The sequence below is a fragment of the Epargyreus clarus genome, unplaced genomic scaffold (genome assembly GCF_041222505.1).
Source record: "Epargyreus clarus isolate Ecla_fem2 unplaced genomic scaffold, WU_Ecla_fem_2.2 ptg000015l, whole genome shotgun sequence".
Classification (NCBI taxonomy): Eukaryota; Metazoa; Arthropoda; class Insecta; order Lepidoptera; family Hesperiidae; genus Epargyreus; species Epargyreus clarus.
The window spans coordinates 890,112-912,114 of record NW_027332223.1 but is presented as its reverse complement, the minus strand read 5'-3'; the positions used below and the strand labels follow the sequence as shown (position 1 = coordinate 912,114).

The 22,003-nt window shown below is 34.9% G+C and overlaps 1 protein-coding gene across 1 annotated transcript in view; it reads right to left on the bottom strand.

Annotated features, from left to right (window-relative positions):
* LOC140747842 (laminin subunit alpha lam-3-like) overlaps positions 1 to 22,003 on the bottom strand; it is a 79,538-nt gene that overhangs the window by 1,921 nt on the left and 55,614 nt on the right. The window contains exons 4-18 of the mRNA XM_073080460.1: positions 12,790 to 13,053; positions 11,339 to 11,503; positions 10,692 to 10,877; positions 9,559 to 9,664; positions 8,723 to 8,925; positions 8,123 to 8,263; positions 7,549 to 7,656; positions 6,744 to 6,906; positions 6,236 to 6,423; positions 5,585 to 5,780; positions 5,228 to 5,316; positions 4,845 to 4,984; positions 4,427 to 4,574; positions 3,799 to 3,955; positions 3,080 to 3,241 (exon numbers count right to left, since the gene is read on the bottom strand). Of these exons, the coding sequence (XP_072936561.1) occupies positions 3,080 to 3,241; positions 3,799 to 3,955; positions 4,427 to 4,574; positions 4,845 to 4,984; positions 5,228 to 5,316; positions 5,585 to 5,780; positions 6,236 to 6,423; positions 6,744 to 6,906; positions 7,549 to 7,656; positions 8,123 to 8,263; positions 8,723 to 8,925; positions 9,559 to 9,664; positions 10,692 to 10,877; positions 11,339 to 11,503; positions 12,790 to 13,053 (2,416 nt within the window). The remainder of the gene's footprint in view (positions 1 to 3,079; positions 3,242 to 3,798; positions 3,956 to 4,426; positions 4,575 to 4,844; positions 4,985 to 5,227; positions 5,317 to 5,584; positions 5,781 to 6,235; positions 6,424 to 6,743; positions 6,907 to 7,548; positions 7,657 to 8,122; positions 8,264 to 8,722; positions 8,926 to 9,558; positions 9,665 to 10,691; positions 10,878 to 11,338; positions 11,504 to 12,789; positions 13,054 to 22,003) is intronic.

Sequence of the window (22,003 nt, the reverse complement as noted above, 5' to 3'; positions counted from 1 at the left end):
AAGTGTTAAGGGTAAACAACCCTTATCACTTAGACGTATGAAATATAGATAGTAGCTGATTATCTGACCTACTGAATATGCATTTAAAATTTGGTGAAAATCGGTGAAGCCGTTTCGGAGGAGTACGGTAACTAACATTGTGACACGAGAACTTTATTTATAAGATAAAGTTATTGTCCAATATCGAACTTTAGAAGGCAACATATTGAACAGATTAAATATTAATAACTAGTGCTAGTCTCTGGAGTCGAGTCGCGCGTACAGCTAGTTACGCATAAATCGTGTAACCTACTGCACGTAGGTGTGAGTTTTATCATAAACCACGACTTTTATGGTAATTGCAGAGCCTTATGGCTAGTTCGCGGTGCAGTACATCCGTTTGCAGTTTATGCATATTTGAATTACCCCTATAAGATATATTTCTGTAATATAAGTCAGGAAATTATCGATAAGAATTGTTTTAGGAGACAAGTCCTTTATTACATCAATTTTGTACCTCAGTTGGTTAGTTTAATAGAATGGAGTTTAGTTTCTCATTGTTTACAAATGATTAAAAACATTTTTAGGAAATCTACATAAGGCCACACATGACTGGCACACACGAATTTGCCTAGCCGGATCGTCCATACAGATCGTCTTTATCAATAAACCAGCTTACAATATTACGTCGGCACCACAACACCGATTTCGAAGGCGCGCGCCGCAATTTTCCGTAATACCAATAAATTGCGCGCACGTAATTTCACGGCAAACAAATCCCGACGTGACGTCATGATGCACACATGCTATCATTATGATTTTATGCAACACGTGCTCCACTGCAAGCTAGTAGCGAGCAACTCGATGATCAATTGGATGTTCTGGAAAATTGTGAGTTTGTGAGGATTAGTCGTAATATTCCGTCAGTTAAAACACGTTAAGCCATGGACTGCGTTTGTTAACGTTGGATAGCACTTGAAAACATTGTTGGAGTTTTAAAAGTTTTAAGACAGGTCATCAATCCTACTCCAAGGATCTAGATTGGAGAAATGAAGTGGGGTATGCACCGAGCCTTTCTCAAAAACACAACTTGGATATTTTTCTTTTGAGCCAGTACTTGGGAAAAACTTCGAGTAAGACCACAATCCGGAATAATGTTGGTAATGTATTGCATTTAGCGTTTAACAGGAAACTCGCCAATCGTCTACAGTACGACGAGTATGTAAATTCTCATGTTACGATAAAAAATGTACGCATCCATTGCTTGCTTATCAATTTGCCTAAGTAATAGTTCGTATAAAAGCAGCAGTGTACACGCTATATTGACTGCATGCATATATAACCTATCATTATAACTGGTAATTCTTTAATGTACCATGAAAATGTTTAAAGTCCATTGCTTTGTCACTATTCAGAATTATGTTTATGTCGGTTTTATGACTCGCTGACTTGTTTAAACCATAGTAAGTCAGTTTTACCGGAAAACTAGTTTGACAAAGTAAATAAACTATTCTTATCACTAATATATTGTGGCCTCATGTAACAGGACATTAGACTAAGTAATATTCTTAATATGTAGTTTGCCTAAGATCTATTACTGGGCTAAGTGACCATGCCCGGGTTCTGGTGCTTGTATATGTATAAGACGTTGAGAAAACTTCGAAAACGTGATTTAAAAACGTAGCGCCATCTCTTGACGTGTTGCAAGAAGTCAACACAACAGTTATAGATCCCGTAATAATTTAAGGTTATAGAATAATTTCAATAGATTTTGAAGACAATACAATTACAAATAATGCTGTGAATAAGCATTATTTGCAAAGCGATATCTTAATTAAAAATTTAAATCGAAAATGGCGAAGTCTTAATTAAAATTTTGACAGCATATACCTATATAATTTTAAAAAAATATTATTGAAAATAGTTAAAAAAATGCAGTGAATGAATACCGGAGTCACGCTATAAATATTTAACTACATAATTAAAATTTATGTAAAATTCAAATCTTGGTAAAACAGCAATGTAAGCCAACCGCCCGAGGGTCCCGCCGGGGAGGTCTGCTCGGTCGTTTGCAAATTAAGCCGGGCATTACGCAAATTGTACTATGCAGGTTCGCTCGCCCTAGGTTACGTGGTCCTAGGTAATGTTTTGAGCGACTTTATACGTTTTAAACTCGAACATGGAATTTTAAATGTTAAAAATCTTTTAGGTAAGTATTCCATTTATAAATACTGGTTACCAACTTATAGTCCGCTCTGAATATAGAAATGGATCGCGTCGTCATAGCAAATTGTATGACTACACTTACTCGCATCAACTTCGGAGCGGACTAGCAGTTTGGTGCGCACTATACTGAGTAAATGTTAAAAAACTTTTAGGTAAGTATTCCATTTTTAAAATGTTAACAATTTACTGAGTAATGTAACATTTCATTGAGTTAATTAAAATTTAATGGTATCAGTGTTACAAGTAAACAAATTATTATGAAATCTAAGAGATAAAATATGTAATAAGGTTAATATGTTTGGAGGTCTTTAATTGAAATACTTTGTTGCACAACGTATAAGATACGACAAACAATTTGTTTTTAATTGACGTAATTGTGATAACCATGTTCAGTATTCTGTATTTATGCATTACTGACAAAAACACAAAAAAATCGTAAATTACGAATTTTCCATGGCGATCCCTCTCATGGCAGAGCAATATAGCATTTAACACTTACATCTACAATGCACGCACGCATGCATGACATTATCTAACGTACATTATTAATAACCAACCTACCCAATTTTGTTTATCAAAGATCGACATTTGAATTTTTTTGCGTACTAGCATTTCTCTTATTTCTATTTTCAGTGAGCATAATTCGGATAGATTAAGTATTAATAACGGGGGTTATTCTGTCGTTTCGTATCGTGTGTACTTCCGTTGGGACGTATTTATATAAATATCTTTCTTCTCTCTCATGTAACGAAACGCGCTTTAACGTAACACGTCCTTTCAATTTCATTCTATTCTCTTCCAAGAAACACAAATACAATCGCCGTATAACAAGTATCCTTGAAACAAAGTAAAAATAAAGATATAATCGACTCACCCACACAGCCAGTCTCCTCCAGTCCATAGTGTCCATCAAGACAGCTGGTGCAGAGCGGTGGCGCCGCGCCCGCAGCGCACCGACACGCGCCGGTGTGCGCGTCACACGCGTTGTCCAGCGCCGCGATGCCGCAGTGGCACGCTGGGCAGCCGGACTCTACGCCTGGATGGAAATATTATTATAAATCACTATTGAAGAGTCAGTCTGAAAGAAGAGTCAATATTTTTAACCATCATTGTCTTACTGTACGGCTCGGGTTTTCATGTAGATGGGAAAGGTTTAAAAGTCCATCACCCACTTTAGGGTGGTATGCAATTGTAACGCTATTGTGCTGACTTTTCATTGATATAATGACCAACGTTTTTTGAGACGTTTTGTCGTATCTAAGTTCATCGTATATCGTATCTTCATGTAAAATAATGCACCTGAAATCGATTTAATATAGGACTATTGTTCTATGTGAAATCTGTTACTAATATCCATGGGCGGGCGTAATCGATTAATTTATGGAGAGTTGTTAGTACGTTTGCTACTTCTGTTCGATGAAAAAATATCTTAAATCATAAACCGCGTACTACTAAAAATATTTTAGAGTTGGTTTCTTTAATCTGTAAAGATAATTATTTTAAAATATTTCAATAAATCTCAAATTTAAAAGTTTCATCTGGGATTCGAACCCACGCCATAGCTGACGAAGGCCATTAATACCACTAGAGTACCTCCATGTCCCGGTGCGCAGATGTCACACGCGCGGCCGGTCCAGCCGCCCGCGCACGCGCACTGCCCCGAGCGCGGGTCGCACGCCGCGGACAGCGCGCCGCCGCCGCAGCCGCAAGAGATGCAAGCACCGTCGTCGCCGCCCGCCCAGTAACCCTCCTACAGAAAACAACGTGTTAAAGTAACCTTCAATGACTTACCATCGTTACTTTACGTTAACTTACGTTATAGACATCGGGTCCTAACAAAAAATCTCACAAATCAGAATAATGCTCCAAAAAGTCGTCGTCTGTTCGAATATACTCATAATATCAAACATTAATAATGCGGTTTTGAGAAAAACACACGCAAGTTGGTTTAACACAGTTTATTAATAAGGTACCCTCCAGGTTTAACAAATATAATATAAAAGTTACACCAAATTACACTAACCTAAGCTGACACTGCATCTGTAGAACTCATGTAAAAGAGGAACATACTAATACCACAATGCTAATGGTCGCCGTTATTGTGAATATGGGAACATTTAACGACATTTGCAACACTAAAATTAAAATTAACGTAATCCTTTTCAATAAATTCATCTTAGTTAGAATCATCTCCAAAATATAAGTGTAAGTAATCGATTACCTGACACTGATCGCATCGTTCTCCTTCGGTATGCGGCGGGCATACCAAGCACTTGCCGGTTTCAGCTCTGCACGGTCCACCACCACATGCGCACGGTTGACAAGACCCACCGAGTGTTGTAGGAGAGCCCCAGTAACCGGAATCGCAACTGTCAACAGATATATAATTTGTAGTCACATACACACACACATATAAGAAAATAAGTATTAGGAAATAGTCCTAACTAAAAAAATAAAGCCGCTGTTTAACATTTTTTTTCATCTCAAGGGTGTTGCACAGGGGAACCTACTGGTCCCCAATTATTACATTGTACGTTTAAACGAAGATTTCGTCGAAACTAGAAGGAAGGTAGGTTACAAATACTTACATTTGCTAACAACAAGTTTTTCAATAATGTTATTAATAAAATATGACTTACAGCTCACAATGATCTCCTGTGTAGCCATCCGGGCATTGCGTACAAACGTACTCGTCGCCCGCGGCGGCCGCCAGCGCACAGTTCGGACTGAAGTTGTTCGACGCTTCGTAAAGTGGACATGCACATGGTTTACAAGCTCCCTGTAAGTAAAATAATTTAAAAATAACATTTATAATGGACTAGGATTTTGAACTCTTTTCTACTTTATCTTATATTTTTGATTAATGTAATTAAAGCTCTAAAAGAGCATACAATAAAAATACTTCCTGGGATTAATTAAAGATTCTTTGCTTTCTCTGATAATAGAAAATGTCTAGATATGGTCTATTGTATTTAATTTCCTGACACCTATGATATAATATAAAAACTGTGATAATATGTACCTGAACAGGGTTTCCGTAATGTCCTGGCAGGCAGCGCTCACAGTGCGGGCCTGTTGTATTGTGTTGACACGAATCGCAAGGTCCATCCACTGTAAACGGAATAAACATTTTTAAAAACCTATTAGATATCATGAATTTGGGTTCAATGTACACATACACTAACCAAATAACGAACCCCTTTGCATGACAAATCATAATAAGTGATAAGTGATCTTATAGATGATATTCTTTTACGTAAAATAGAAGGAAGAAAAAGATACGTAGTCCACCTGATATCAATTGGACACAGCAACCAGCGAAACATTTTTTCATGCACCTCAAAGAACTCATTCATCAAAAGTATTCTTCAATCCTCACCAGTTTTACACCCTGCGTGCATGTTACACGCACACGGCACACACTCAAAGTCAGGTACTGTTCCCGGGACCCGCTGCAGGCGCACGTGGGTCCACGCACATATGTTGCACTGCGGACCCTCATAACCGGTGGGACAGATGCATATCTCCCGTGCACCTGGAGGCGCTCCGTGGATCTCTACGCCATCCAAACGAACCTGGAATTGGTAAAATTGTTTCTTATCTTCTTCTACACTCATACAAGCTTATACTAATTTGTGGGGCATCGTAGATTTATATCTAACTAATGTATAATTTACATCTTAGAGTAACTATGATGATTATATTCGTATTTGACGCCATGTCTTATCGTATCTATCGTTATCATCAAAAAAATATAAAAAGTACTTTTTAAAAATACCTTCATAATTTTTGTGCGTCAGTCAATGATCAACTTTAATACAATCGTGACAAAATCATCAGTTGAGTTTTTAATTCCTGTTTAAGTAATTATGTATTAATTGAAATTACTTAAGCATTGCTAGCAATCCGAAATTATTCTTAAATGAGTATGCCTGTTTGTGACACTAGTTTTAATATATTTAAATATCCCCAAGATTTCTCTAAATTAAAACGACTAATTAGGTGTTATTTAAATTTGAGTAGAACTTACTTCATCTTGATCACTATGAAAGTGTGCTCTCAGCATGATCGCCTTCAGATTACTCAGCACATCCAACAGCTGTGCTCGGGAAGCCAGCTCTGAATCCAAAAACCAGTCCCCTTCGACCAGGGGTACAGCTACCTGTAGCATACCTGGACTCTCGTGGCTCGTGTTCACATAGGTCACCTTGGTACCGTCTGAAATAAGATTACTTCTTAAAGTAACATATTCATAAACAGCAAAGTTATCACCCACCCTAAATAAATTTCAATGTTTATTGATGCTATTTGCTTTTAATAAGAAAGATTAACTACAAGATTTTGGATATGGAACTAACTAAGATCGTCTTACATATTCAGAATTATCTTTCTTTCTTATGTTTAACTTATGTTGCTACATATTTACTTTAATATATTGTGTGATGGCTCATCTATTACAGTTAAATTTCTCCTGTTTTAGTGTTAAGTGTTAAAGTTTAAAGAGTATCCGCATAAAGAAGTTATGAAATTCTCATTACCCTTAGCAAGTAGTACGACATCAGGTCCAACAATCGGGCTGCCTCCGGAGTCTCCGCGCGCTACGCCCCAAAATGTCTGAGAGTGTATAGAACCTCCATACATTGCTGTCATATCTCCATTGAAAGTAGACGTCAACCAATAATAGGATTCCCAGCCTTCTACCTGGAATAAGGATCTTGTATTAGCTATCAAACAAAAACCAAAATAATAACCAGAGAACAGAAACCAAAATAAATTGTTAGTTACTGTAAATTAGATTTTTCTTGTGTTTTATAAGATGAGACAGAATGTTTATATAGAAATAATTGGCAAGATCAGACTTGTACTTAAGGAGTTATAGTATTCTATATAGCAGTATAGTCCTCTGTGGTTCGACTCCGGCGACACCATCGCCACACCTATATCTGCCTCACAATAGCAGCGTTGAGCACTGCTGTGTTCTGATTTGAAGGGTGCGATAAGGGAGACATACTTTTCCGAGGCGTTCCAGCTTAGTCCTCAGGGGTAGCGGCGCATCTGTGGCCGACCTCAGGTAGGAATATCTAATCCTATCTGGGGTTGATTACTGATGTCCATGGGCGGCTGTAGTCACCAGGTGGACTGCATGCTAGTCTGCTATTGAAATTGAAATTAGAATCTCGCAAAAAAGTCGCTAAGATTCATCATCGGCTTATTATTATATTACCTCATTAGAATGAATCTTCCATCAGTAAAGAGGAGTGTCATCAAAATTAAAATTTGTAGACTTTACCCATTTAAAAATAGTGTGGAGAAATCTGCACATTCCTCAGAATAGTTTCTTACCTCATACGTAACAACGAACGGCTTCCCTTGCGGATCCACGGAAGGCTCAGTGGTTTCGTGCCCCTCTGCATCTGATACTAGCCAGGCCTCCCCTAGCGGCAACACCATCTGCCCTCGAAGCAATAACAAACATTTTACCAAGTTTATATCGATCAAACCCTAGTTACAGGAAAAGTATACAAATCATCACAATTCTATGATTTGTTGTTAGTAGTTAAAACATATATAATTATATATTTTTGCTGGGTTCGGCGTCCTTCGTTTATTCAAAACGAGGTTTTATTTTATATTAACTGAAGATCATCAGTGAATCATACAGCAGTGACTGAACATAGAGCTCAAAATTTAGCGCTCATTTAATCGCCCCATGACCTTATAACCTCAGGTAAAGCAAATAGTTATTGTTTTCACCAAGCTACTTATCTAATATTAATTGTCCTAAGAGTTTTTATTTATTGCTCATCTAAGCTTTATGGTTTCTGCATAAATAGAAAAAAAAATATTTCGAGACAGATTTATGAACGCTTGTTTTTTATTGACTTCTTACAAGATACCAATGTGCCAAAACACTCACATCTTGCCCAGCTCTCATGTCAGCTTCACATTTAGTTGCAACGTGAGAACAGTAGCACGGTCGACATCCACTGGATAAGTGTTCACTCAATCCAAAGTATCCAGTCGCACAAGTGTCGCAGCGCTCACCAATGACATTTGCCTGAAAATTGATGAATCACCGAAATGAGTAACTAGATAAGAGCTATATTCCTTTGTGCAAGTAGTATTTGCTGTGGTCTTAACTAAAGAATTGGAATGGCATATATATTAAATATTTTTGAAACAGATGAAATACTTTGTCTCTCGACAATTTGTCATTTGTCGACGACATCGACATTTGTCTATGAAATACTGTGACTCTATTTGTCATAATTCTTCAAGAGACTGCTGAATAATAATGCAATGTTTAGAAAATCGAACCCGTTGATTGTGCATATTTTTATACAAGAATTTACATTTCTAATATCATCGACATATCTACGACCAAATTTAGATAGGATATCAATTTTAATTATACCTTAATTAGCCACAATAATTGAATGGATTGTATAATCGTTGCTGTTTTTACAGAATATAAGCCACTCACATCAACAAACATTGCTTCATTGTAATCGCTCACCTTACATTCACAAACATCGTCGCAGATCCTCTCAGGGTCTATAATGCCTTTGGGATCACACTTGCAGGCAGGAGTGGTCTCCTGGATGACACAGTACGGGAACACGGCATTGTGATCTTCACAGGCATCGCAGAGATGACCCTTGTACTCCGGCAGACAGCGGCAAGATACTCGATGGTGTTTTTTGTCCCATTTACAAGAACCTGCGAAATAGAAAAAGAGAAAGATATTTTATATGAAACAATTTTGTGGATAACTGTCATATTTTGCTGGATGAATTAATAGTTAGTTAATAAAACTCTCAAAACATTTGGGAAAGTTTAAGATGCCTTGGTTTCAAACACTGACTTACAAAACGGAAGGTGATTTTCATAACATTAGGTTATCGCCCTTAGTATAATTGTAAACAATATTTTATAGTTTATTTGTGGAATTAGAGACATGGATCACAATCGTTGTAATCATTTTTAGTATACCATCATAAACAATATCATATTTTTGCAGTCGCAATGCGGATCCGAATTGGCGATAATATTCGATAAGCCCAATAAGTAAGTACTTCTCAATGAGTTTCATGATCACGTTTTATTTAAGTAGCAAGTTGGGAAGGTACAAATGTAAGGTATTTTATAAAATAAATTATGAAATTAAAGAAGTACACCTGATAGTAAATGTTTGCTGCCATCCATGGACACCCTAACAATTCCAAATTTTATTGAAGTTCTAGTTGGGGCATTTGCGTTTAAATTAGCCCTTAACACTGATGATGTAAAACAGAAATAGGTGTGGCGATGGTGATGATGTCACGAAAACATTTATCACATAATATCCATTACCATCGGAACCTTCTGGGTCACATTCGCAAGGGAGACAGGGGCCATCGGGATGAGCGTTGTAGAAACCGGTGAGGCAACGATCGCAGAGAGGTCCTGCGCGATTTTCCTAGAAATTTAATAATGGCTGCTATTCAAACATGTTCTATATAAATATGGTGATATTGCAGAGTTTATGCTATGATTACAATTGTGTTTACATATTTATAGAAAGTATGATATCAATAAGCTTTGTGCACATCTATATCGTATCGATGTATGTATGTATATCATGTATCGTATAGATATGCACAAAGAGCTCACCTGGAACCTCTGATGTTTCAAATGTCCATAAAAATATAAGCCCTCTGTATATTTACTAATTTATGAAAAAAATACACTACTGACTAGAGTTGCGCAAAATGTATCACTAAAGTGAAAAGAGTGATATATATCTTTTGAACTCAGTGATATATATCACTCTTTTAGCTCAATAGCTCACTTTAGCTCAGTAGCTCTGTAAAGATACGCGACATTTTATATCAGTATATCAGAGAATCAGATCAAAATGTTTTGACAACATTTTTGATTCCTATAATTAATACAAAACTGGCAAGAAATTATATATGAATTATCACAGCCAACGCTATTTGTATATCCCGGTTTCCATGTTCTTAGCAATAAAATATTTTAATTTAGTGTTTAATACGTAACCGTAACTGTTATATATCTCAATCAACGCATTTGACTCGAATCAGGCTCACTACTCACTCTCAGTCAGTCGCTCATTTGACTCATCGCTCACTCGCGAGCTAGTATAACACTGTTGAGTTGAAGAAGATCTTATATCCGGAATCGTTTGAATCTATGAACTAAACCATGTGATGCGGATATAAAGATATAATTCAAATCCGTCGGAGTTGATGAGTGATTAGCTCTTTGGTGAAGATATATATCTTTTATATCACTCACTCGCGAGCTACACAATTCTACTACTGACACAAATCATACTGATAACCTATCTATAGATGAATTAGAAGTACAAATAGCACAACATCAACTTTATATAAATGATTCTAGCTTTAATGTGCCTCAAGGAATTTATGACTCTCTTATCTAAGCCCACTAACACAAAATGACTAACAACAAGCACATACCGTGCAGTTAACACAGAGAATAGCGCCACCATCATCCAGTGAGTTGCCCGCACGCTCTCCGCAGGAATACTTCTCATCTGTATCAGTAGGCTGGTCGCAGGGCTGGTGAGGATGCCACGTCGCACCTGAACAGCACCGCTGACAGTGGTTCCCGCAGGTACCTTGGAGGCAATCGCATTTTGCACCCTGGAAGTTAATAACCGAATCATAAAGTATTTAAATGTTCAAAACTTGAAACATCACGTACATTGGAGGGACGTCTGGTAACGACAGAAAACAAAGTCAGACGTAAAAGTTAAAAATATTCAGATACCCTACATATCAATTCTTAGTATCAAATTGTTCTTGTTATTATACTATAGAGATTATAAACGTGAGTTCTTTCAAAAAATTGTGGAACTTTTATGAAAGTCAAAGGTGTGTAAAATCTACCAATTCAGTAATTGGCTAACGTAGACATTATTAAAGTGTATGTCATTGAAACAGCTAAGCAGCAATAAAATAAAAAAGTAGAAACAAGTAAAACGGTCACCGTCACAATCTCACCACATACACAATGAACCCACCTTGAGAACAATTAGTTCCATATGATCTTTAAGATTGCCCCCTTTTCCTAGTAACAGAGTCATCCACATAAAACCCATTACCTTATTGTTAACAGAGCAGTGCTTCGCATGTCCGTGACAGAGACATCTAGCGGCCAAAGTGAGCTCCCGCACGGTGTAGTACTGGTGCGTTGCGGGCGCGTGCGCCGCCCGGAACGAGATGCGCACGCGCCGGGCGGGCACACCTTCGCCCACGCCTACGTGCATCTGAAATTATTGTAGGCGCTTTATTGCATTTTTATTGTAGTTTTTTACACGCTTTATATTAGCTTCACTTGTTTGTAGTCACAGTGAGTAAATCCGTTTTTCAGTAGAAAGAGATCAACATACATCCTTATCTTACCCTGCATGTATGAAAGAATGAAATAGAATACCGAAAGCTTTTTAGTTGATTTTATCATAAAAGCGTATTTTTAACACGCTTTTATTAGCTTGGGTTGTATGTATGTATGTATGTACGTAATAGTAACGGAATCTTTGAACCCGATTTCTATCCACTTTGAACGTTCAGTTTATTAGTTTTTTGAACTATATTTATTAATGAAATACAAAGTACCTTTGACTACGCCGTGACGTAAAGAAGATAGCGATTTGACACGTATAAGGTTTCGAGTTCGATCTCTGATTCGACAGACATCTAAATGACAAAATTATGTTTCCGTTCTGGGTCAGGGTGTTTTTGTAATATTCTTTGTGTGTATTATGGGACCTACGTCAGCAAATGCTAGTACGAAAATAACATTATGCATGAATATTTACCCTAGCACTAAAATACCTACTAAGTTAACAGATAAATTATGAAGTCTTAAAGATTGATATTTAATACCGGCCATGTGGACGGTTGTTCATGATGATGAAATTACAGCTTTTAATTTTTACAATTCACTATATATGTATGGACCATAATGAAAGCTAAAAACTATAACCTATAGGATGCTATATGGTTTGCAAAATATGATTCATAAAAATTCATGAGTCAGAACGGCGTAATGATTCGCATCGGATAACGATAAGGGAACTGTACTTATATTGCGTTACTCACACCGATAAAATAACTTATTAATCGAAAATATAATTGATGCAATGAATTCATAATAACTACAAACTAAAAGACTTTGTTTTGAAAGCCAGTTAAAAAATTAGAAGTTCAATTATATCTCAAACATGAAACCAAAAAAGCGCTTTGCAATTGCCATCGCTCTGTTCTGCTGACTTTCTAGCCTAATTTAATTTAAAAACCTTGTACAGGATAGTTCCTAATACAGTAAGTGATCGTTTAAATTATTCAAGTAAGTCTTAAAAAGAGGGGAATGTTTCGGAAATATCATAAAATATAACAAATAGATCATCTCCCCAGGTGCTCTATTTGTCAATGAAATTATTCCCCCCATAATAAACGCTAGCAAATAATCTAGCAACGAATCTATTACTTATAGTAATATAATTTACGTTATTAAGTATTAATAAAAATAGTTTTTGAAATAATCATATACCTCTCCATTCTCCAGCGGTTTAGGGCTCACGAACTGAGTAGAACAAGTCGGCTTGTCAGCTCTGCTGCTTCTCTTGGCTCCCCTCGCTTTCCGTCTCCGTCTCTCAGGCCTGAGGTCCCAGAGACTGCGACAATGTTCCTTGTCTCCAAACGCCCGGATCATGCGCCAGTCCTCACCACTCTCCGTGGGAGAAACTTCCAAAGACCAAGCTAGTGGACGTGGTGATGGACCGGACTTGATGATTACGTGTAGAAGCTCCATTTTCTGCAAAATAACAAAGTTAAATGATTATGAAGCCATGACAAATGCAACGATTGCCATCTTACGATCAAACTAAGTACTTAGAGACAATAAATTATCTTTGATAAAGCTTAATATAGGATTAATGTCGATTTATTACATTAATTACACAAGAAAGGAAACGTAATGATAATCATAAACACAAAGGGAAAGTGAAAGCTTTATTAAATATTTTAAAATCCAATGACAATATTCAATTTAAAAGGAACTTTGATAGTGACAAGTACGCAATACAGCGAATCAAATTATAAACAGAAGGTAGTTCTTGTACAACTATACTAATACAAAACAACAAGAGATAAGTAACTAAAGATTTATGGTTTGAACTGTATTTCCAACATAACATTTATAATGCTCCATTATGGAATGTGCAACAAGTACCTTATCTAGATGTTCTGGATTGTAAATCTATCAACATTAGGTTGACACAATATTTTAGCATGGGTTCGATTTCCCGTTCGCATTTAGCAAACAATAGGCGATTAGGGTCTGCATAATGAGAACGGTGGTAAGCATGTCGCTGCTGGTTTAAACCTATTTATCTAACGTGAATAATAACTGAAATTACCTTTTGGTATGGCTGGTACATTATTTAGATTAGACATGAGACTGAATCTATTTAGGACCATAAAATGAGATTCTAATAAGGGCGAACGAGTTAAATCTTGAGTTATACTGAAATTACGGTGATTTAAGTGAAATACTCAAACTTACTTAATAAGGCGAACTTTTGCTATTGTAATACTATACGTTAATTTTCCTATAAGCCTTTATGCTTTTTATGGCTAAATTTATTCCAAACGAATCTCACAAGACTTAGATTATGAAATTTAAAGTTACAAATATATTGGAATGATTTCACCGTCATTTTAATGTTTATATAAAATAATAACGCATAAATAAACAAATACAGGTCTGTGATAAAGAACTACATACCTACATCATACATACAGAAATAAACGCAAGTATAAAGAAAACCTAAAGACTAATTTAAATAATCAATTCAGCAACCAATCAAAACCGTAAGAATAAGTAAAATTGGACAGAGAAAGGTATGGAGCAACTCGCATAGTTTTACTTAAGGGCAAGTTAACATTTAGAACCCGTTTAAAATTATTGTCAACAGATAAAACTACAAACAAGGGCAATTGGTATGAGCTAGAAAAGGAAACGGTACTAAAGTTGATCCCTGACAAACTCCACTTTTACGTATTTGGAAAAGCTAAGATATATAGCAGCAAAACTGAATTGATAACAGCTAGTTGGAAGGCGCGATTGCCTCCGGGGCGATGGATTTACGGTTGAGAAACTTGCTGTAACGACCAATAAATCTATCGGAGGCAATACAAAGGAAAATGTGAAAATCCCTAAATCATGTTACGTCTTCACTTACGGTCCAAGTTCCAATTATAACGTTAATGGTATAAAAAACTGAAATTTAATATAATGTTAATTATAAATGGGACGGAATACGTAGAAACGTCCACTTAAAGGAGTATTCGCGTCGCCGTTGTACGATGGGATCTGAACCATGTATGGCGCGACTAATGAGCGGTCGGGCGCAGGCATTCGAGTCATCTCGCCTGCTTTTGGCGTTTTTCCCATTGTCTACTTATGAGGCTACACTGCACTTGCCTCCAAGTGATTTAGACGAGACGTTTGAAATGCGTGGGCCATCAGTTTAGATACTACAAAGCAAGAATAGAATAAAATGTAAACATAAATTAGAAAGTAATAAACTTCAGGAAATTTATGTCTAATATGTGAATGTAACATAAAATATAGTACACAAACATTTAGTTATGTGACAATGAAATTTAAAAAAAAAACCCTGTAAAGTACATATTTCCTTACTGTCTTAAAATGTTTATTTTGTTGCGATTTTAACACATTTTGTTGATCAGGGCTTACTAAATAAGTAACATGTTTATCTTAAGAGATAACTTCTTTTGCAATGCCCATCATCTCTGTTTGATATACGTATCAGAACATACAACGACCCGGTCAATGTTTAGCAAATAGGCTTTCGATCTTTGTATCCCGTAAAATAACAGAAGTCAGTCGCACGTTATCACATTGATAACGTTTATCAGGTACGGATAACGGAATGTACTTTAGTTCCACATAAAATGTCGTGCAATCCGGACATGGGAAAGTGAATAGTGTTGTGATATGAAAAATGTCTCAAAAACTACAATTAGATCCGTCAACCCTTCGTGACGTTAAAGTAGAATCCGTGAAAAAGAAAACATCCCTTCATCACCCCCGTCCAGTGTATGTTATAGATAGGGACGCTACACGTAAAGCTCGCTCAAGTATGAGCAGCAATTTTGTCTATGTTAACTCTGCTTATGAAGGTAGTTTAAGTAATATCAACGAGAGAAGAGTCCATGTAGCACCTGAGCCTCCTACCAGGTCAGTATTGGATTGCAGTGATCGGAGAATAGTTATATAAAACAAGCTGTTTAGCCGTGTTAGGAAATTACTTTCAAAAATCCTTTCCTAACATTATTTAACGAACTTCAGTGCAAAATTGTATCTAGACCCAATTGTTTAAACTTGCATCGTGGATCAATCTGCCAATATTATCAGATATATACTCTATTTGTTTCTGTCAAACATAGATGATGTTTTTACAATTTGGATTGCACACACCTGCATTACTGTTTTATTTCATTGTGTTACCATTCCTTACTTCACCATTTAGCCAAATTATGTAAGCATGTTCACGTGTGTCCTTACACTTACATAATTTGGAAATTCTTTTATTGCACCTTATAATTATTTCTTATTACTTGTTTGCACACGAATATACATAAGATGAAACTGTGAATACTCATATAACTCATATGTTTCCGATATAATAAAAGAATGTAGAAATGAATAAGACTTCTTTCATGGAGAAGGTACAAAATGATGGACCGATTTTATTATTTTTATCAATCCCTTTCATAATGAAGTTCCCTGAAGTCAATCGCTAAATATAATCAAGAAAAAGTATATAATTGTGTTTTGTATGCATTTACTCAATATATTAATAGCATATCTATTACGTACTTTGATAATTAATTTATTATACTTCTGAATTATAAATTAATTTACTTATTTATCATACGTATCAATATTAAATTGAATACATACATTTGTTATTGATACAAACGTATTTAAGTACTTAAACATTATTTATGGCAGGTATTAAAATATAGTGATAAAGCACCTCGTCACGAAAGAGCCAGTGACAAACTATTTCTTTGTAATAAATATTTACTGATTTAATGAAAACATTTGTAACATAATTAGAATGTATCTATTCATTCACTTTATGCATTTTTACAATTTTTATCTTTTTTATTTATCTTTCATAAGATTACATTGGATTACCATCTTTATCTTTTCACATTCGCCTTATACAATTAGAAAAATAAACGATAATATCTAATCATCCACTTTATGCATTTTTACAAACTTTATCTTTTTTATTTATCTTTCATAAGATTAGATCGGATTATCACCTTTATCTTTTTACATTCGGCTTATACAATTAGAAAAATACACGAATGGTATAATATGAAACATCAATTATTTACAGCCAAAGCTTGATTCTATTAATACTAAACTAGTAATGGTAGTAGGAAAAGGTGGTCTTAATATAGATTCAATACATAAATACTATAATGGACTCATTGAAGCAAATAAACAATGTGACAATAAATAGTCGAGTAACACGTTATCTTTGTAATAAACCAAGCACAATTACAGTAAGACATATGTACCTCAATGAATAATAGTGATAACTGATAAGCATTCGCTATATTTAAGGAAAAGAAAACAAAGGCCATATTGTGCACCCTAATGATAACTTTGGATGAAAACGGATATAAATGATATGACGAAATGATAAATTTGGATTTAATTTTTTTTAATTTCTGCAATAATGTTGTTTCATTGTTTTATTATCATTAGATTTAGATTACTTGTGAAATATAACGTCTTCTGTTACTTACTAACTAACTTATAAATAATGTGAAGTGAAATAATCTTAAAATAGTGAATTAAATATAACAAAGTATGTTGTATAATCTTTCAAGGGACTGTTGTAATGTAACTCTTTCATCAAATATGTCTAAACATTGGAGTAAAATTACAGAAATATTATAAAAAAACCCGACTGCTTATAATATAGCTTTTGTCACTCCCACAATTTCGATGAAAGTCACCTCATAATGCTCAATTATGTTAAAATTTGTCAAGCCATTTGGGCTCAAGGGTGTGCCGAAAAATAAGACATAAGTACGCTCAGATTCATTATCCTCCGTAGTTGAATGAGAATATTTAGTAATGAAGGTTAATTAATAAGGGTTATAGTAGAACCCTTTGTGGTTCGACTCCGGCGGCACCACCACCACACCTATTTCTGCCTGGTAACAGTAAGGGTGACATGCTGTGCCGAGGCGTACCACCTTAGTCCTCAGGGGTAGCAGCGCATCTGTGGCTGACTTCAGGTAGGAGTATCCAATCCTATCTGAGGTTGATTACAGATGTCCATGGGCGGCAGTAACTATTACCATCAGGCGGACTTCATGCTCGTCTGCTACTAATATATTATAAATAATAATAATAATAATTAAGAACCTTTTTACCTTCATGGTCTATTCGTGTGTAAATTTTCATCCAAATCTATATGGTGGATATTGCGTGATTGACATACATATGAACTTTCGCATTTACATTATCAGTAATATTGCATCGATCGAAATTTAATAAAGCCACCATGGCTTTGGAGAATTATTCACAACAGTAGGTACTTAACTAGCTGAGATAATTTGTTTGATATCAACTCAGTATCGATTTTAGAAATTATTAGAAAAACAAAACCTCTACTGCGTTAAAATGAAGTCAATTTCACTTCTAGCCGTTTGGGCTGTCGAGCGTTCCAAATAATAAGACATACATACGGGTACCTACCTACATACGCTCAAGAAACATTACCCTCTGCAATCAGATAAGAAGAAAATCAAATACTATTGTAACCTAAAATTATGACTTAAAATCGATAATGTCAGTGATCCTTTGTTTGGATTGAGTTCAATAATCTTGAATTGCTTTGTAATTGTCGAGAACAATAGATAAGAAAATGCTCGAACAGTAATCTCATATGCGTAGGAATTGCGTGGTCACGTCTTGTCCTAGTATTATCATTAGATAGATCGTAGAACTCACAATGAGTAATTAAATAATAAAACTAAGGTTATAAGTATGTAATTGGAATACAGATACAGATACAGATTTTAACACATAAGGTGTCGTTGGATTCGTCTAAATTGTGGAGTGACAGAATCGAAATCGGAACAATCGGATTTTTTATTTTTATTACGAGTATAATCACATGATAAATATGATCAACACTTATAAAACAGTATGAAATTGATATATTTTAGAAGATACTGGATACATTTTACAATCAAATATTTATTCGTAACAGCTTTAAGTAAATTTTTGAAATGCTTAAATTAAACTAATAAACCGGTCGAGCAATATCTTATAATGAAATTTAATGAATGACAGCAGTATTCCTCACAGAGGAATATCTAAGGAATCAGTTTATCAGTATAATGCACCTAGATGCGCTGATAAATATCGATTTTCTCGTATGGCATGTATGTCAGCGAGTGAAAATAGATAAGATAAACAAAGCTATTGTCGTACAGAACCGAATATTGTTTTGTGCGAATATACGATTGCGTTTGATACAAACACAATTATCTAAATGACATACATATTATTTTTTTTGGAGTATGTTTACCTAAATAGTCTGTTTTTTTTTCAGTGTGATACGAGAGCAGTACTGGGCGTGTTCAAAATGGCCATATACTCAAAGAGTCCTGGCGATCGCCGTTGGGGTGTTACTAGGAGCTGTGGTAGGTCTCGCGATTACGATGGCTCTTAGAACTGACGACAAAGACGGAGGAGGCATTGGAGGTATCTTCAGATCTCATCCAGCACCAGACTAAATAAAGAACATAGATCTTTAGTGTGGTACGTGAGTTATCAACTGTGAATATTATGTAAGCGTTATACACTCTAAATGAGATAAATTAAATAGCTTAATGTAATTTATAACTATTAGGGGATTACGAAATGATTACGACTCTATTATCGTAGTAATACATTTAAATCGTTAGATAAGCTCTCGAGCCAAAACTCCATGGCATTGTTTTTTTAATGTATCCTTTAAGTGGATAAATAATGGATTACACACGTATTTAAAGTATAACCCGTTTTTTTCTTTGGAGCCATCGACTAATAGATCGAGTTACTAACCACTAGGCTATTACCACTCTTTTTTGACAGTTGTTTCTAAATCAATTAGTTTTGGTGACAACAAGCTGGTGTTCTTAATTATGCTAATTTAAAATTTAGTTACTGCAAAAATTGGCACAGATTTAAGTACTGCAAAATATATTACTGCTATAGTCGTGGCACCTTCTTATAATAATTTAATATTAATTACATATGTGAAATTGCTAATTCGCATTTTCGATATCGATTTATCGGTAAATTTATCATGAATTTATGTCTAACAATTGATAAAATGGTATTTAATTTCAATTTAAGGTTTGATGTGTGTTTGACGAATTATGAAGCAAATGTACAGTATTGTTAGCTTAAATATTATTGTAAGATTTTCTTATGTAAAATTTACTAATATGTATTGTAAAAAAATACGATAATGTCGATTGAGATTTAATAATTTATTTCTTGTTTCCCTGTTTTATTATTCGATGAAATTTACCTACGTTAGCTATATAATTCATAGAGCTTAGAATTATGTCTCCCAAAAATATAAACACTTCTCAATTTCTAGTAAATTATTGTTCATTTCATGAAAAGATAATTCCAATGCTTAACTTTATGATCTCAAAATCTTTAGGAGCTTAAAGATTACTTGAAAGACAAACATTGATTGTGTTAGAACAGATAACCAATGGATAAGTTTATCATGAAATACAAAATGAACTAGAAAGAGCATTGCACTCAACAATTGCGTTCCCAGAAGTATATTTTTAGCATGGAAGCAGAAATATCTCTCTTAGTTTTGTCAGGTTTTTTGTACTTGATCAGACATTTTGGAGATAAGGTATCTGTGTATCTGAGTCTACCTGTATGTTGTGATTGTGTTATTGACATCGATGTTTCTGGAACACTGTCATGATACTATATTGTTATGATAAGTTATTACAAGAGCACACAAATATAGATGTACAGTTGGGTAAGTTTATTAAAAGTGTATTTGAAAAACTGGCTATATAAGGGCTTTTAAACACTACTTTTGAAGTAAATGTTGTAAGTAAAGCCACTTACTTTCCAGCCAGTACGTTTAATAGGAATTATTGTATGTAGATACACCAGACTAAAACCGTATGATTGAATTTTAAAGCGAATAAGGTACCATCATAGACTATGTATGTATGTTTCTATGTATTTATATGAGAGTTCAGTATGGTTCCACTTTACTTTGCTGCGCTATTTAATTTTAAACTGCATTTCATTATTCTTACCATTGTTATTTGAAATTGTTGTATAGTAAATAATAAAAGTATTTTTATAGATCGAAAAAATGAATGAGTGAATGTAGATGTAGGTGATAATGTAATAACACTTAACGCTTCAAGAACTTATAAACTGATAATACTTACGGTTTTATTTTTTTACCTTATATTCAAGGTTCATTTATTACGAAATACATAAGATGCTAATACATAAGATAAATTAGCTATTTGCTGTTATTCGTTATGGTTTTCCTAAGATTATATTACAGTATTTGTTAAATAATTATAAAGAAATAGTCGTAAGTCATAAGTTAATGAGTATTAATAAAAATGTATAAGACATTTCAGTATGAGACACCGATGTACAGCTAAGTTCTATTTTAAAAGACTGTGATTATAATAAATCATAAAAAAAAAATCTATATTAATAAACGTTGTTTTTTAGAAATTTCACACACTTTTATTTCAACTTAAATCTATCCTACTTGAATTACAATATACGAGCTTTTGCCCGCGGCTTCGCTCGCGTTACGAAGTAATATTTTCATCCCCTATTCTATCCCCTTGGGGGTAGAATTGATCAAGATCCTTCCTTAGCGGATGCCTACGTCATAACATCTACCTGTAGGCCAAATTTCAGCCCGAGCCGTCCAGTGGTTTTGGCTGTGCGCTGATAGATCACTATGTTAGTCAGTCACCTTTGAGTTATATATATTTAGAAGATTTACCGAAAAATAATCTTAAACCAGAATTGTATGATACACTACAAAATTTTAGTAACATATTTAATACCATTACACAATAAATTCTTATGATTCTTATATTTCACTTACAATATTCAATAGAGGCTGATAGTAGACATATCTGTGAATATGTGCTGTTACTAGGTATAAGATTTACATATAATGCGAATTATTGTAATCTTTGAAGTTATCTAAAGTAGATACACAGATAGATAATTAGATAAATAGAAATAGCAACAAGGAAACTTATATCTGAAAAGTATAAACTGTTCTTATCAGATTCGTAGAACTCTTCGTCAACGTAGACACCTGTTAAGATTAAAACTTCTTCGCAACAATACGCTACAAATAAGAATGATGGTATATATTTTAAACCATGCAGTATGTACCATCCTCCCTCCCACAAAGGATGCGTGCAGATGCAAAAATTAAAAATATACACTACCATACATACCACCACCAACACGTGTTTCGCTCTAAAACGGAGCATCATCAAGGTAAGTTGACTCTACGACGGTTAATCGATAAGTATGTATGGTGGTGTATATTTTTATTATTTTGCATCTGCACGCATCCTTTGAGGGAGGGAGGGTATTACATACTGCATGGTTTAAAATAGAT